Source organism: Alligator mississippiensis, chromosome 12 (genome assembly GCF_030867095.1).
Source record: "Alligator mississippiensis isolate rAllMis1 chromosome 12, rAllMis1, whole genome shotgun sequence".
NCBI lineage: Eukaryota > Metazoa > Chordata > Crocodylia > Alligatoridae > Alligator > Alligator mississippiensis.
The window spans coordinates 14039101-14054376 of NC_081835.1; the positions used below are offsets into that span (position 1 = coordinate 14039101).

The 15276-nt window shown below is 42.3% G+C and overlaps 1 protein-coding gene across 2 annotated transcripts in view; it reads left to right on the top strand.

The window, feature by feature from the left end:
* Nucleotides 1-4440: 4440 nt before the first annotated feature.
* Nucleotides 4441-15276, top strand: part of LMCD1 (LIM and cysteine rich domains 1) — a 65490-nt gene continuing 54654 nt past the window's right edge. For both annotated transcript variants that reach the window (XM_019499707.2, XM_006272651.4), the window contains exon 1: nucleotides 4441-4677. In XM_019499707.2, coding sequence (XP_019355252.1) covers nucleotides 4651-4677 — 27 coding nt within the window. In that variant the 5' untranslated portion in view covers nucleotides 4441-4650. The remainder of the gene's footprint in view (nucleotides 4678-15276) is intronic.

Sequence of the window (15276 nt, forward strand, 5' to 3'; positions counted from 1 at the left end):
AGCAGAGACTCCTGAAGAAGGGTTACTGTGCCTGAAAGCTTGCTAAAAACTTTTCCCCAACTACTCAGTCGGTCTAATAAAAGATATCACATCTACTCAAAGAACCTTGCCTGCCAAAGCAGTAACCACACTTACATCAATCCTCTTCTCCTTTTCACCTGGGGAAGTTAGTTGTAATCTTCATTTAAGCTATTAAGTTCAACTGAGTTCTATCCATCTAATAAAGAGTAGGGTCAGGCCTAGGATCTTTGTATTGCTTAAAGCATTTTAAATTGTAAAAGAGCATGGACTAGAAAGGAAAAAAATCCTTTCTCTGGCCCCCCACAGATAACCTAATATAGCATTTCCCATCTCCTTAATTTTACTGATTATAATAAAATTCAAACTAATTCAATTCAAATCAATAAAAAACAGAACTTAAGAGAGACAGGAAGTCTGACTGAAAGCTTCAGTGTCTTGTCAGAATAAGGAAGGGATTCTGTTTGATTAAATCATTATTGCTAATTTCAACTTTCTACTGACAGTTTATCAGCCGGCAACTATTTTTTTGCCTGTGATGCAGGCTTCTGTCTTCATAGTTCAGTTGACCTCTGAGTATACTTCAGGAAGCAATAGCTTGATGACACCTCTGCAGGGACACTTTTGTTCTGGAAAAAACTGCTGGTGAATCAACAGGAAGCCCAGGATTTCTTGCTGCTCCGTTTCTCATAATTGAGCATCTTGATCCATCGTCAATTTGTCATCAATTTCCAGAGACTATTACTACAGAGATTTAACTGTGTTTAGTCAGAGAAAGATATTCGTCTCTTCATAGTTTGCAACCAAGTATAGCACAGACTCATTATTCAGAAACAGTCAGTGAGAACTTACTCTGGAATCCTTCCCATGACACAGTTTGAGCGTTCAAGGGTTTTTTAGTACTGACTTTATTTTAATTTCCTTTGACATTTACTGAAAATGCTTCTGCTCCTGCATTTGTCACTGCTCAGCTCCGACACTTGCATCATGAGTACATCTCATCCTCACACAGACACGATTTATGATTGTTTAACGTTGCTGGCAGACTAGGTTTGTTTATGTACCTATGAATGGCCCTATTGCATTAGACTCGAGATCCCAGTCTGGGATTCTGTCTCTGGTAGTGGCTAACGCCAGATGCTCTAGAGGATGGTGTAAGCACCCCACAAGCTGCTGCCGAGTAGTAACTGGTGTGTGGTTGGAAGACTGTTTAATTGTCAGGGCACCTAGAGTTTTTTTGTATGTGGCTCTCCATGACGGCTGTTTAAACCTAAATAAAGAAGAAATAGTAAATAAGTCATAAAAGCCAGCATAAAACTATGAGAGCATAGCCAAAGGAATACAGGAATTTTAAGGCATATCTGAAATGTGCCTTTTGTTGTTAGGCAAAATAGATTCTATCAGGTTTTATAAGAAGCATTTCTTCAAATCATGTTCTCATTTGATGAATGTATGAGATAACAAGGGCACCTGAACACTGAGTATATTTATTTAAAAGCCAATATATTGGGTACTTAGGAGTTTCCATTATATGATGGTTAGTTACAATAAATGCAAACATGGTTAGAGCTCATACAGCAGGCAGCTTTCCTACATTGGGCTTTTTCTACACGAACTGTAGGCTAAACTTTGATCAGTGGGATATTTTAGCTGACTAGATTTTCTCACATGCCCTTTCTAATATATATGAAAGATGTTTAAAATTATCTGGTAAAAGTGTCAGAAAAAGCATGTCTGGTGGCTTCATGGACACTACCAGACTACACTAAGTCTAGTGTTTATACCATCCTCATCACTGTGGTACCCTACATTTTATCAGTTGTTTGGGTTATTTCTGATGAATGCATGAATGAATGAATTAAATTATTTAATTACCACTGATGCAATTGGGAACCAAGGCTACACACATCTCAAGGGCTTCAGAGGAAAGCCAGAAGATGTTGGTCCTGCATCTGTCAGTGAGAGGTAGTTAACAGTGTTAGTCTTAGTTCAGGTAGAAGGCAAGGTAGAGGTACGCCATGTAGAATAGCTGAATCAGAAAGGCGTAAGCTGCCGTGAGCCACTGCTCACTTCATACAATCAGTGTTCATGGTTTAGTGATGTATCAAAATTATTAACTAGCAAATTGCCTGTCAAGAATGATCTCCAACCCACACCGCTGCCACCTCCCAGGAGCAGGGGAGGAGGGGAAGCTTGCCCATAGCATCTACCACCACCACCCACTACCCCAAGCTGCTGCTGCTCCACATCCAGCAGCGTGCCATCCCCACCAAACACACAACATCTGGCCCTTTGCCACCCCCCTCCCCCCACTGCTCCACATGCAGCCCAGCTGGCCCGTGCCGCCCACCCCCAGCCCCCCCGCTCTGCATCTGCCTGACTTGCTCCACCCATCATTCTTGACGGGCATTTTTGACGAAGCACTGGCTGGAGCCATGCCCTGCTAGAAGCCATGCCCCCCCTCCCCCAAGAGCATTACAGACAGACAGACTCACAGACAGGTGGACTAAGCCCTTTATATATAGAGAGACAGATTTTTATTAGGACCTCAAGCAGGTTCAGGGAGTCATTATGCTAGTCATGGTACAAATGTAAAATCTTCAAGGTTTTTCTCCTGGGACTTTCTGCAATAAAAGCATAGGGTTCTGCCCCATGCTAAATGGGTAATTCTACTAGCAGGCAGCTCTTAGCTTCTTATGTGAACTATATGTCTGATGGTTAGAGAAGAAGATTGGTACCCCAGGCGTCCCTAAGACTTTAGGTGAGCACGTTCACTTCTCTGTGTCTCTGCTTACCCACGTCACATACCTCATGTTTCAAAAGCACCTTTGGACACTGAGAAGAAAAGGCAATAACATGCTAATAAATCCTGCTTGGGATCATGTGGAGAAACAGGTGAGGAAAGGGACGTGGCCTCGATTTTAAATAACACTCAGAAGCACAAAGCAGTTCAAAATGAACACAGGCTCAGTTCTGAAACTGGAAAAACAAACCGCAAAATTGCTTCCCTGCTACAAGAACATGTGGAAGAAATACAAGTAAAACAAAATGGCAAGTTAAAAGCTACATTGACAGAGGTTTGATTAGGTTTACTCTTTTTTTTTTTTAAAGAAAATATCTAGAGGGAAGCCATTCAGTTCAGAAAAGCTGCTGTTTTTCTTTACCACTGAAAAGTCTATTTTGATTTCAGAACATAATGAAGTAACTGGATCCTGCTCTTTGCTATTTTGATATAGTTCACATAAGAAGCTAAGAGCCACTGCTAGTAGAATTACTCATTTCATGGCTTCTGGATCCAGTCACTGAGTAGGAAGTGGGAGCCCCAGGAAACATTGGGGGGGGGGTGCAGGAGGCAGAGAGAGTTTGGGAAAGGAAGTTGAAAACACAAACATATGGATTCCACTTAGACTTTCACCTGGACAAAGGGGCTTTGTCTTTACATCTCTTTGTCAAAGAAAGAGCAGCAATGAACTGTGTTAAAAGCAGTAAAGATCCTAAAACTGCAGGTCAAAACCATGAGCTAAAAGACAGTAATTCTATTGGAGGGGCACCAGTATTTATAAAAACTGTAAGAGAATCACATCTTTGGACCCTTCTTCTTCTAAAATATTTTACTTCTATTGGCTGCGATATGGAGCCAGTACACTACCACCTGATCAGTGCTAAAACCTTGGGAAGACAACTCCCTCTCGCCCAGCATTGAATGGGAAGCCAGTGCAAAAAATAGAACCATGAATGGGCAGCTCACAAATGGCTTTATCTGAAGGATGTTTTTTCACCACCAAATAGTTTAGTGACCTGTCCTCGTCCCAGGATAGAACAAATCACCCCAAAACACTCTTGGAGCCTGTAACCCTTCCAACCCTCTGCCATCCACACACTTCCCTCCTCTAGACTCAAATACAATTAAATGTTAGCATGCCTTTGAAAAATAGTATTCGGTTCCACAACACCTTGGCTTTGTAAAGTTCCCTCCTTCACAAGGAGATGAGTTGAGGGGAGGGGGATTGATTACTGGAAAGACTACATCAACATTTATTTTGGGATATAAGGGACTAAAAATATCTCTGATTCTCCTTTTTAAACATCCACACACTCTCTTTTGCTCTGAATGAGTTGGCTTTCCAAGTACATTGCTTCCTCCTTCTTCCTTTAAAGGAAAAGGCTGAAAGGAGAGATATGATTCAGCACTGGAATTTCAGTATCTCTGCTTGTGGTGTGTGTGGGACAGATGTGCAGCAAAAACTCCACAGCTGGGACTGGATGCTTCCTCCTCTTCCTTCCTTCTCCCTCCCACTCCCTTTAGGGTTAAAGCAAAAGAAAGAACCTGAGGATACAGTCACACTCCCTCATTGGGTGGAAAAGTTGGAGTCCCACCTCGGATTGGCTGGCAGGATTTTAGAGGGAGTTGTAGACTCCAGTTAAAGGGGCATGGTTCAGGCAGGCTGTGGACAAGCACTCAAGTTGTGAATTGGAGTATTGAGAGCCACCTCCTATGCAATTTGCAAACAAAATTCATTTAACAGGCTGCTGCCAGGAGTATACACTGTAGCATTCTCCTACAGTCAACTTTCCTGACTAAAAGAGACATCTTGAAATACAGAAGGGGAGAAGACCAGGGCAAAGCTTGGAATGGATCTGAGTCCAGGAATTCAAAAGGTGAGCTGTAATTTTATTCACATGTTCTGTTTTCTTTCCCCTCCCTAGCACTTACTCACTTGCTTTCCACCCTCCTCCCTGTTCTGTGCCTGCATCTTGGTAAGTACACTGAATTGGTAACTACAGTAACAATCTGTGTTTAAGAAGAAGGTAATGTCACCTTGATCATTTATGCTAATGCCAATAGAAGTATTTGTTTACACTCTTGGGTGAAGACATGGAAATTTTCCAGTGTACATAGCCTGACAGCTATCCTGTCCTACAAGATATTTCTTTCATCTACCTTGCAACTAAAATGTGCTGAAACTGGAGTCAGAGAAGCTACCTGCCTTGTTGTCCTGTCTGTTAATTTAATACACCGACCACCTATGTTACTATGTCACTCTTTTAAATCCCATTTCCCTTAATCTTCTGTGGCTTTCCCCTCTCTCTTGTTAGCCACTGCCAAAATGCTCATTCAAGAGCTGGCAGCAGCAGAAACACAAGGTAGCTTATTTCTCTCCCCTGGGTCTCACCATTTCTTAACAGTGCTGGCCAGATGCCCTCTCAAGTGTGTGCATAAGTGTATCTAAAATTGTGAGTCACTAAGCAAAACTGAGACTAGATTTAGTTTCTCCTGCAGCTTGACAGCAGATCACTTACCTGTATACAGGATGTGAGTGTAAGTGCCTCTGCTCCACATACAATGCAATTATTTAATCTCTCAGGGATGAAAAGGAAACAAAGGCATCCTTCCAATGAAAGCAGTTAAGTGACTTATTCCAAATGTGTAGGTGCTCAAATCCTACCACTAAATCTTGAAAAAGAGTGGTTTCTGTGTCTGTTTAGCTCCAGCAGGGGCTACAGCAGCTAAAATTTACACGAATGAGACTGACCTACCTGATACTTTGTGAATTAAAAAAATCTTTATAAATTAAAAAAAAAAAAGAAGCTCTCTTCCCCTTCCTTCTCCCAGTGGGATAGCTATCCAGCAATGGAATATTTGCCTGATAAAATGTGTTGCTTATATCCATGGGGGGAAAGCTGGAGGAAAGCTTCATATCTTCTGAAAGTTATTATTTATGAACTATTTCACCTCCAGCTGCATTACTATAGGGGGAGAGTTCAATTTAGATCTTGCTCCTCAGCAGAGTTAAAATCAAGTTAAACATGTTTTGGTTTTTTTCCCCCTGCAAGGCAGAGTTGGCTTATAGGAGGAATATTTCCCTTATTCATTTCATAATTATCTGCATGTTGTGCATGCTTCCAAAGTTCCTTTCATTTTTCTCTGAGGCTCCAGTTACATATTTTGAAAACTGTGATATTTCGCACCCCCCCCCCCCACTCTGGAAGTGGGAGGAGGAACATTTCATACACCTGGGAACTGCAGTCATTGGGAGGAGTGCACATTTGGACACAGTGACTTCATGTGTATAGTGTTGTTCCATTTCTTTGCTTGGTGCCCTGTGCAGAGGCAGCCTGTAGCTAAGGGGTCTGTGGTTCAGGGTTGTCTCTCTCCATGACTTATAAAGTGAACTCAGTACACGGTGTGATTAGGCTTGTTCCCTCCTTTTCTGGCCTTCATAGATACGGGCCTGAGTCAAAACTTCCTGAAATCATGATGGGGGCGAAGGAAACAAAACCAAGAAGCCAGCCAAATAAAATTGACTTATATGGGCTTTGGGTCGGGAACATAAATAGCAGACACAAAGGAAGGAAAGCTTATAAAACAAAAGTTTTATATCATATATAATATACTCTGCAGTAAGTGTAGATAGAAAAATCCACAGAAACCTTTAAAAAGAGTTGCGCTATAATGAGCTAAAACAGGAAAATATGTAAATACAAGACCGCTACTCCCATGTCATTTAATTGACAAAGCTAATTATTAAATCAATAAATGAAACAATTCTAGGCTAGAGTCTGCATCACTAGAAAGCTCCCCTGGGTGTTGTTGAAGCTCCTGGGGGATTTCTAGTCCTCCGAGTCTAGGGGAGACTCTCATCTTTTTATCCAGGAAGGGCCAGTTCTCTTTCACTTTTCCCTTTTGTCAGAAGTGAATCCAAATAGCTGAATATCCTCCTAACATGCCTTCATATGGACCATTCCTGAATTCAGTCTCCAAAAAAGGGAATATGTGCCAGGGACAGGTGTTCTTGTGGCCTCCGTTCAATATGCCTTCATGTTACTGGAGGCTGGAAAAGGAAGCCTGCCACTTTGAAGTGAGATGAGATGCATTTTTAGGATTATGAATGATGTTTTGTCTTTCTTTTGAGTCTCTCTCAAGGGCCCTTGGTAGCCTGATGCCCCAGGAGGACAGAAAGGACACCTATATACATGCTCCAGGGTGCAGGTGGAGGGGAGGTGTTTAACGAGCTTTAGTTAAAGCACCCCTGCTGCCATTTTGAAATGTAGGGGCACTGAATACATGAGACACTGAAGCACACTGGAGTGGACTCGAGCAGACTCGATTCATCAATTAATTAAGTCTACTCCAATGCGTTCTAATCAGAATGTGTTGGAGCACACGCAGAAGTGCCCAGAGACTCCAAGGGACTCATAGCTTGACCATCTGTACAGTAGACTGTCAGGCTGCATGTGCTTGTACTAGTATCTAGAAACTGCACGTACATGGCTTGGAAGCAGATCCTGAAGACTTTTTTCTTAGTGTGTGAGGCAAGCCCTGCTACCACAGACCAAAACCTCACCTGCCCCAACCCAAAATCCCTGCTCTCAAAACCTTTCTGCCCCTGAGTCACTGCCATACTGCTCCGTCAGGTGGAGCGGTGTTGAGCTGCACCACCAGTGAGCCCAAGGGCAAGAGCTGTCACACACAGATATTGTTTCTCTTCAGTTCCTTTTTCTGGAGAGTCCAAACTTAGGGGGTTAGGGAAGAGTTAGCATCATAACCCAGCTTTCCACTCCCCATGTTGCAAGAAGCACTCCAGAGCTCACAACACTGCTGTCTTCCGAATGCAGAGACTGGGACTAGGATAAGCCAGCGGCTAGAGTGCTTCTCAACTGGGATGTCACATCACCCTGGGGTGTCTTCACATCCTTTCAAGGGTGCTGTGGGATGCCACACAATGTTAGCACTGTTGGGTTTACAAACTAGAATCACAAGATAAAGAGATTTCAAATAGAAATCCATAGTTGTGATCTTTCTGAGCTCTTTGCAGCATAACAACTGCACCGTTATGTTTCTGTAGTCAAAAAAGAGTGAAAACTAAGAGATGACATTTTCCAAGACACACCTCAAATCTATCCAGGGGTGCCTCAAGTCTTTTTCTAGGGGGTGCCTTGAATAGAGCTAATGATAAGGGTAAAGTCTTGACCCTTTAAACCTATGCAAAGGCCATTCTGGGTCTGAGATACCTAACTGATTTGTGTCGTCTCTTCTCCCTCCCTCCAGCTTTGCTGTCCCGCTGGGACAACCATGTCATTAGCACCGCTCTCATATTGACATTGGTTCCTCTGACTGAATAGCACACTTCAAAAGGCCTTCACTACTGTGATGTCACTGGGCCATTGCATAATCACAAATGTTACAATCCCACGGCCTGAAATGATCTCTAGCAGAAACTTCAGAATGACAGCATCACTTGTGACATGGGGAGGGCGCGTAGTTTCAGAGGTAGCTGGATCGACTAGGATTGACTTCTCTGCTGGCTGTAAAATTATGACAGTATCAGTGAGGTTTTCTTAGGGAAGGTCAGCTAGCAATCACCGTCTTTGACTCGTATTTCCCATGTAAATTAAGACCCAAGCTGTTCTCTAGCTTTTATAATAATGCTGTCCCTGAACAATAAAATTCAACACAACTTATAACCAAGGCCCTCGAGGAACTGTGTGCAGACGCTCTGAATATAGCCACTTAGTGGATGATTAAAACTGCATTTTGTTATACACTACATTTGCAAGTTCTGTTCCTGCATTCATTGGTCTATGTCCAATTCATGCAATTAAGTCCAGCTGATTTCATAAAGACCCATAGAAAGCCAGCAAGATTTGGCGAGCTGAAGTCGATGGGAATTCTTCCATAATAACAAGTGGAAAGAGAATAGGCTCTTGATCTTAAGTAGCAACTAGGTTGTTCTTATGCAACCAAACGACAAAGATGGAGTACAGGGTCTTCCTGACTTCCTTAAATGGCCCGCTCTAGAGCCACCCACCAAATTTAATCAAAAACAGCTTCTGTGCACAGGGGCTGCTATGGAATTGTTCATTCCAATGACTTTGTGGGAGAGGAGAAACTCACTTTCCTTGCCTCCTGCCATCCCTCATATCCCTGTCCAAGGATGTAGCAAAATGAATGGCTTTAAATCCAAAGTGCCCAGGAAACTCCAAGGAAAACCATTTGACCTCAACATCAGTCCTTCATTGAGGGCTACAACGAGCCTCAATGTTCTGCTGCTGGCTAAGGGCTAGATTGTGGCTCTCATGATCTTGAGTAAGAAGCAGCAGGGAATTGAAAAAGTTAACTATGTCTTCTGATTCCCTGCTAGTGTAAGGTGTGCAAATAGACCTCTTCCCAGCTCATTTTTACTTTCCCGAAACAGTAAAGGCAGCATCAGAACCCCTCCCATTTCCCACTCTTATGGAAGCTGGAGAAGCTATTCTACCTTGCAGCTCAGCCTGTGGATAATATGTGCAGGAGAATAAGGGAATTGCTTTCACACACACACACACACACACACACACCATTAGTCTACATGAATTGAGCATGTACCATGGGTGACCAAGGCTCCTGAGAGAGCTGATTCTGCACCAGGCCCTTCTCTCCCAGAAGTTTCTCATACATAACTTGTGAATGACTAGGGGCAGTGAACCTGCAACAGAGAGGATATTTAAGGAGGGGACAAAAAATAAAAGCTTCAAAGCACTTGGAATTCAGAAACCTGTCAAAGATCTTTTCCAAAACATTAAGCTTGATATGCACATTCATTGCTGGCAGGACAAGATGTCATCTGTAAATTGGAAACTCCTTTAAATGTGGGAAGAGAACTGCATGACTAGCCCTGCAATGCAGAGAAGATGCACATGCCACAGTGAGATGATATTTTTTTTTGATTGTTTGCTCCTGAACGGGCAACACAGTGCTAAATGCCCATGTATGGAAGGAAGGCAAATTTTACTGTATGTCTGCTGTAATGGTGCTGACAAGTTGTCTGCCTTGTATTGCCTGAACTGGAACCAAGAGCAACAGTTTAAAAAAATAAAAGCTAGTTCACACTTAATGGGAAATGCAATTAGATAATAAACACAAGAAAAATAAATATCTTGGATTAGTCTGTCTGAATAACGCACGTCCAAAGACACACAGGCGTCTTTGCAGTAGACGGCTGTTTAATTTCCTGAATCATGAGAAGGGTACTTTTTCTGGGCATAGGGTGAACTACTGTCAATTTTTAATTTGCCTTGGCAGTGTTGCTCAACCAGTTCGAACAAGTCTGTGAATGCGAGTCTGGAATTCATTACAGCTTGTTGCAGGGCCCCGAACATTTGATTTTCAATCACTGTTGGGATTAATTATTGTTGATGACTTTGCCTGGTATATTATGGGATCCTTCTGAGGAAATTAAAACAGCATGAGGAGGAAGGCATTCTGCTTGGGAATGGGTTGTTTAGATTAAACTTGAAATGGAGAATTTGAACATGAAACAGAAATAAAGCTTGATAGGTTGGCATTTTGCTCTTTATTGGAAACATTTGAACAGAAATATGGAAACAAGGCATAGCATCAAGCTACTTTCTCTTCCTCGTTTCACTGACCTCTCCCCCTTCACTTCCCCTTCCCACTCCCACCAAATTTAATCAATAATTTGCATTTCCAGATCAAAAAACCTTTCAAATCAAAAGATCTATGTTCAAAGCCAAGGCTAAGCATTCTGTTTTGGGTGCTGCAAATGTTGTCCATGGGTTTGTCTTGAATTTTAATATAACAATAACAATTACATTTTTGTATTTACATTTTAGCATGGATTTTATAAGTGAAAGTTGTGCTCTCAATGCCAAAATAGAGCAACAGAGATGTTACCATAGATCAATCCACCAGCCCACTCTGTCTGGCATTTTGGGCAACTAATCTTTCAGAAAGTGGGAAAGGGGAGGAGGGAGAAACCCTCTGTGCTGCAATTATCAGTAATTGAACCCAGGAGGTGGCCTATGATTTGATCATTTACATCTACGCATTAGCATTCAGAAACAAATGGAAGCTGAACTTGATTAGGAACTGTAGAACCTGTTCCAATGTGGTCATAACTCAATTTAGAGAGCCTGCTAAGATCGGGTCTCAGCATTGGACTATCTTACCTTTAAAAGACCTCCAGGAGTTTCAAGTCTAAATCCAAGCCTAAAGGGAAATCTTTCCCTTTGTTTATTCTGATTGATTGTTTTCTAAGACTCAATATAGAGCCATATATATTTGCAGAGGATAGGCCACAGAGCCACATTGATAGCTCTAGGAATGATAGAGAGCTTTCACCAGAAATGGATCTTCCACAGACCTGCAATTTATTTAGTATCTGCCAAACTGGTACACTGGCCAAAAACCAAGGGATGGGTTTCACAACAAGTTGAGTGTGACATGATAATGCACAGTAAATATGATTTCAAGTAGCTTACATGTGCATGCAAAACCATCTGATTAATTCTCAAAGGGCACAATTACTGCTAGCAAACATTAAGCTCCATGACAAAAAAAAAACAAACAGTCTTCTTCATTGGGTAAGCTGAAAAAGTGTAACAGGATACTGAGAAGACAAAGACGTATCTCGTCTGGGTAGCTCCAATGGGTATTGAATAGTTAAGTAACTTATTACTGCAGACTCGAGGCCCACATGTAGTCCTACTTAAACAATGGTCTATAATCTGTATGACTCTAAATATTTAGCCAAATATGATCACCATCCCTAGACTGGAGTGCGATAACTAAGGTGTGCTGGCAGCCACTGGCCTGCAAAGGGGAATGGACACCTTGCCATAAACACTTGTCTCTGCTAACATGTGTTTTTAGGTGCTAACTTAAAGTAGTGACTAACATGCATCACTGTGGGCATGTCTACATGTACGCATTTACTGCACAGGAACTACAATTACTGCACAGTACGGGTGTGCACTGTGTACATGTAGGCATGCGCCTATACTGTGCAGTCAATATGGTGGCTTATGCCTAGTAAGCATTATGCAAGTTTACACCCAATTAGTAACTGCACAGCAACACATGTGTAGACACCCTACTGCACAGTAACACGCTGTGTGTGTGTGTGAAATGGCTTAGGACTGTGGAGTAAGCAGGAATACCCTGGCATCTATACATATAGGCATTAATATTAACACTGTGTGTGGACTGACTTGGGACTAAAGTTAGTCCCAAGTCAGTCCACACACAGCATTAATACGCTTTAACACCTGCACAAGTAGATGCCGGCCTATTCCCGCTTACTGCACAGTAACTTATTGCACAGTAAATTTAAGCCCACACAAATGCATGAGTAGACATGCCCTGTGAGTAGCTCACTTGACAGAGCATGTGAATGAAAGTTCGTGTTTTTAGCTCCATTACTGCTTTGAGTTATACTCAATTGCATTGGTTATAATACTGGCCCTTTAAAATTCTTCCTGTCCTTCGGGGAAGTAGCTTGGGGGTGGAGGGGGGTTAATAGGAAATAACTGTTTATTTGAATTCATTCTACAGGACGAGGGATTTTGATGTGCTGAGATTTTAGCTATTGTTTCATTCAAAAAGAGGTGACGAGATAAGACTTCAGGGGAGCTTCCCTGGAGATATTTAACCCTAGTGCAAAAAGTTAGCTGCTTTCATACTCCCAATACTGATTTCCCTGCATTCCCACCAACCTGCCCTCTGCCAGCTCTTCAGTCCTTTACAGATTGTGGTGATCAGCGTTCTTCATTCAAGTTAAGGGCCCTCCCCTCTCCAGCATACATCTTCGCAGTCACCTACTCTTTTGTCCTACGCACACACACACACACTCCAAGCCTGGCTACACTTCACAATGTGGGGAGCCTATCAGAGCGAGGAGCAAAGCAAACGTCTCTATATACATTTTTTTCCAAGCAGGCAACTTGCATTAATAGCAGTTTTAAGTCCCCAGAATTGCTGGCAGGTGAGTTCTGATAGACTGTGAGTTCTTTGCTTCCTATAAAAAGGGTCTCTGTTAGCTAAAAAAATAATGCTTTGAATGAGTTGGAGACAAAGAAACGAATAGCCCATTTTTTTCCATCTCTCTGGATATAAATGATCATATAACACTGCTGTTTATTGACTGTACATAATCTACTTCCTAGAAATACATTTGCCGCCAGTGAACCCTGGGAAAGTGTGTCTAATGGTCACCTTTAGTTAAAGTTATGTAGAAATCAAAATATTGGGACATTATCTTGAGTAAAGAGAGTTGATGAGCTGTTAGCAAGAAAATGAGCTCCTCTGAAAAATGAGACCTACACTAATAGGATCCAGAACTTGACATCAGAAGAAAATCCCCTTGCTTGGTTCTTATTTCAAAGTTTCACTCTGAAATGTGCATGCCTCTTGCCATGGTTTAGAGAGACAGACATTGTGTGATGCACTCAAATGAAACCACATGGTTTTGATATTCGAAATGCCAAGAAAATGATTGCTGTTAACTGTGAGACATAATTGTGCATGTCTATATTAAAAGATCTCCATACCTGGGTCTGCACCGTGAGATTGAGGTTTGATTGTGGGGAAGGAGGACTGAAGAGGATGCCCTCTCATTCAAAACTGTTGAGACTGGCTTCTGATAAGCTGTGTGAGCCAGGTTCTGCACCTCTATCAAACATGCCTATAAATGTGATAGTTGAATGGGGCTTGATAACTGTGACTACTTAAACTTGTAATCCTACACACACTTCATGTGAGCAATGTGACTGGCTGCAGTAGCTGTTCTGGGTAAAGGGCTTGCAGTATTATGTCTTAAAAGTAAGGCTAGAGGAGTCTATAGCCTTGGTAGGGATTCCATTTTAAAAGGTGTAAACTGGTTCTCATTGACAAGTGGGTATTGGAGTACAGCATTGGACCTCTTCAGCTATGTTGCTTTGGGACCTATTGATCCTCTAGTACACCCCAACTAGTTGAAGGATTTTAATGGGGTCTACAATGATCTGTCAGTTGAAAAGCTTCCTCCCCTGTACTGAGCTGTCCAAAAGTCATGTAATGGCAGTTTTTATTCCCTTTTTTCAGTCTTTTCACAACCATGCAAGTACCAGCAAGTCTGTCCCTGCTGAAAACCCAAGGGAGAGCGCCAAGGTCATCCTGACCTTCTGAAGGCTTCCCAAAGAAAGGAGAGGAGAAATGAACATAAATAACACGTCCATAGAGAGCTGCTTCTCTTAGTAGTTGTGACGTAACACAAGTGCTCTTGCATGCATAGATGCTAGCCAGGACAGAAGCAGAATAACCCAACACAGCAGAAGTATGGTCCAAAAGGGATGTCCATCACTGTGAGGTCTCTGTGGATGCAATCTCACCCTTGCTAAAGCTCATGGCAAAACTTCAATGGAAGTAACGGCAAGTTCTACATTGCCCTTCCAGACAATGTATTAGTACTGGTACTTGCTACACCTGTGGGTTAAGGCCTTTCAGGGATTGCCTTGTCATAAGCCCTGATAATGTGCTCCTGACACACAACATCCATTGAGGAGAGAGACTGCAACCTTCTTACCTCAATAAGCGTATAGATGAGTGGGATTAATTTAAACATTCATGCCACTGGCTCTGTATCATTTATGCAGCATTTAGCTGATGGGGTAGCTTTAAAATACCATGCATATATTGAAATACAGCTGCCCTCTCCACCTCAGGAGAAACTCTAAAACCATTGGAGGGGATCATAGTTGCCTTGTATCTCTGCACAGCACCAGGGCTGGTTGGTGCAGGGAAGCATATTTTACTTTACCCTGTGCCATCTTCCTTGGATCCGTGTCCCTAAACTGTAAAAAAGCTGTTACTTTAGAGAACAAATGTTCCCCCTTAGGGTTACCCAACTACAACCCAAAATTGCAAACCTGCAGTGTGGGGAATATTTGAGTGTAGCAAAAAAATTATTAATGAACCCAATCCATTGTTTGCACGTGTATAAGATCATCAGCTTTTCTCTTCTACAGCTCCTTTCACTTAGGTTACATTTATACATGTGCCTGATGCTCACATACCTTAAACCTTTTTGATCTACATCCAAAGTTGCTATGCAACTTGATACAAGACAGTCCTAGGGTGGTGCAGGTTTGGAATGAGTTATACTCTTATGGATAGGAACAGAAAAGAGTGGATACGTTCTTGTGAGGTGAGTAGCCATCTCGGATTCTCTAGACTATCCTTGACTGAAGGTCTGGGCCTGGTCTGGTCACTTATTTTTTGCCAGGGAGGGGGCTAAGATGATGGACATATGGTAACTTTTACACATGTTGGGTGACAGCTCTCTTCCCAAGAGGGGTTAGGGCCCTCTAGCCCTCACATACTTGGCTCCTCTGGGTCTGATTATCTAGTAAATAGGGACATTGTGCTTATCTGCATAAAATGCTACAAACTTGGGGATTTTTGCCCCTACAGGATGGGCTTACCATGTTGTTATCAGTGGT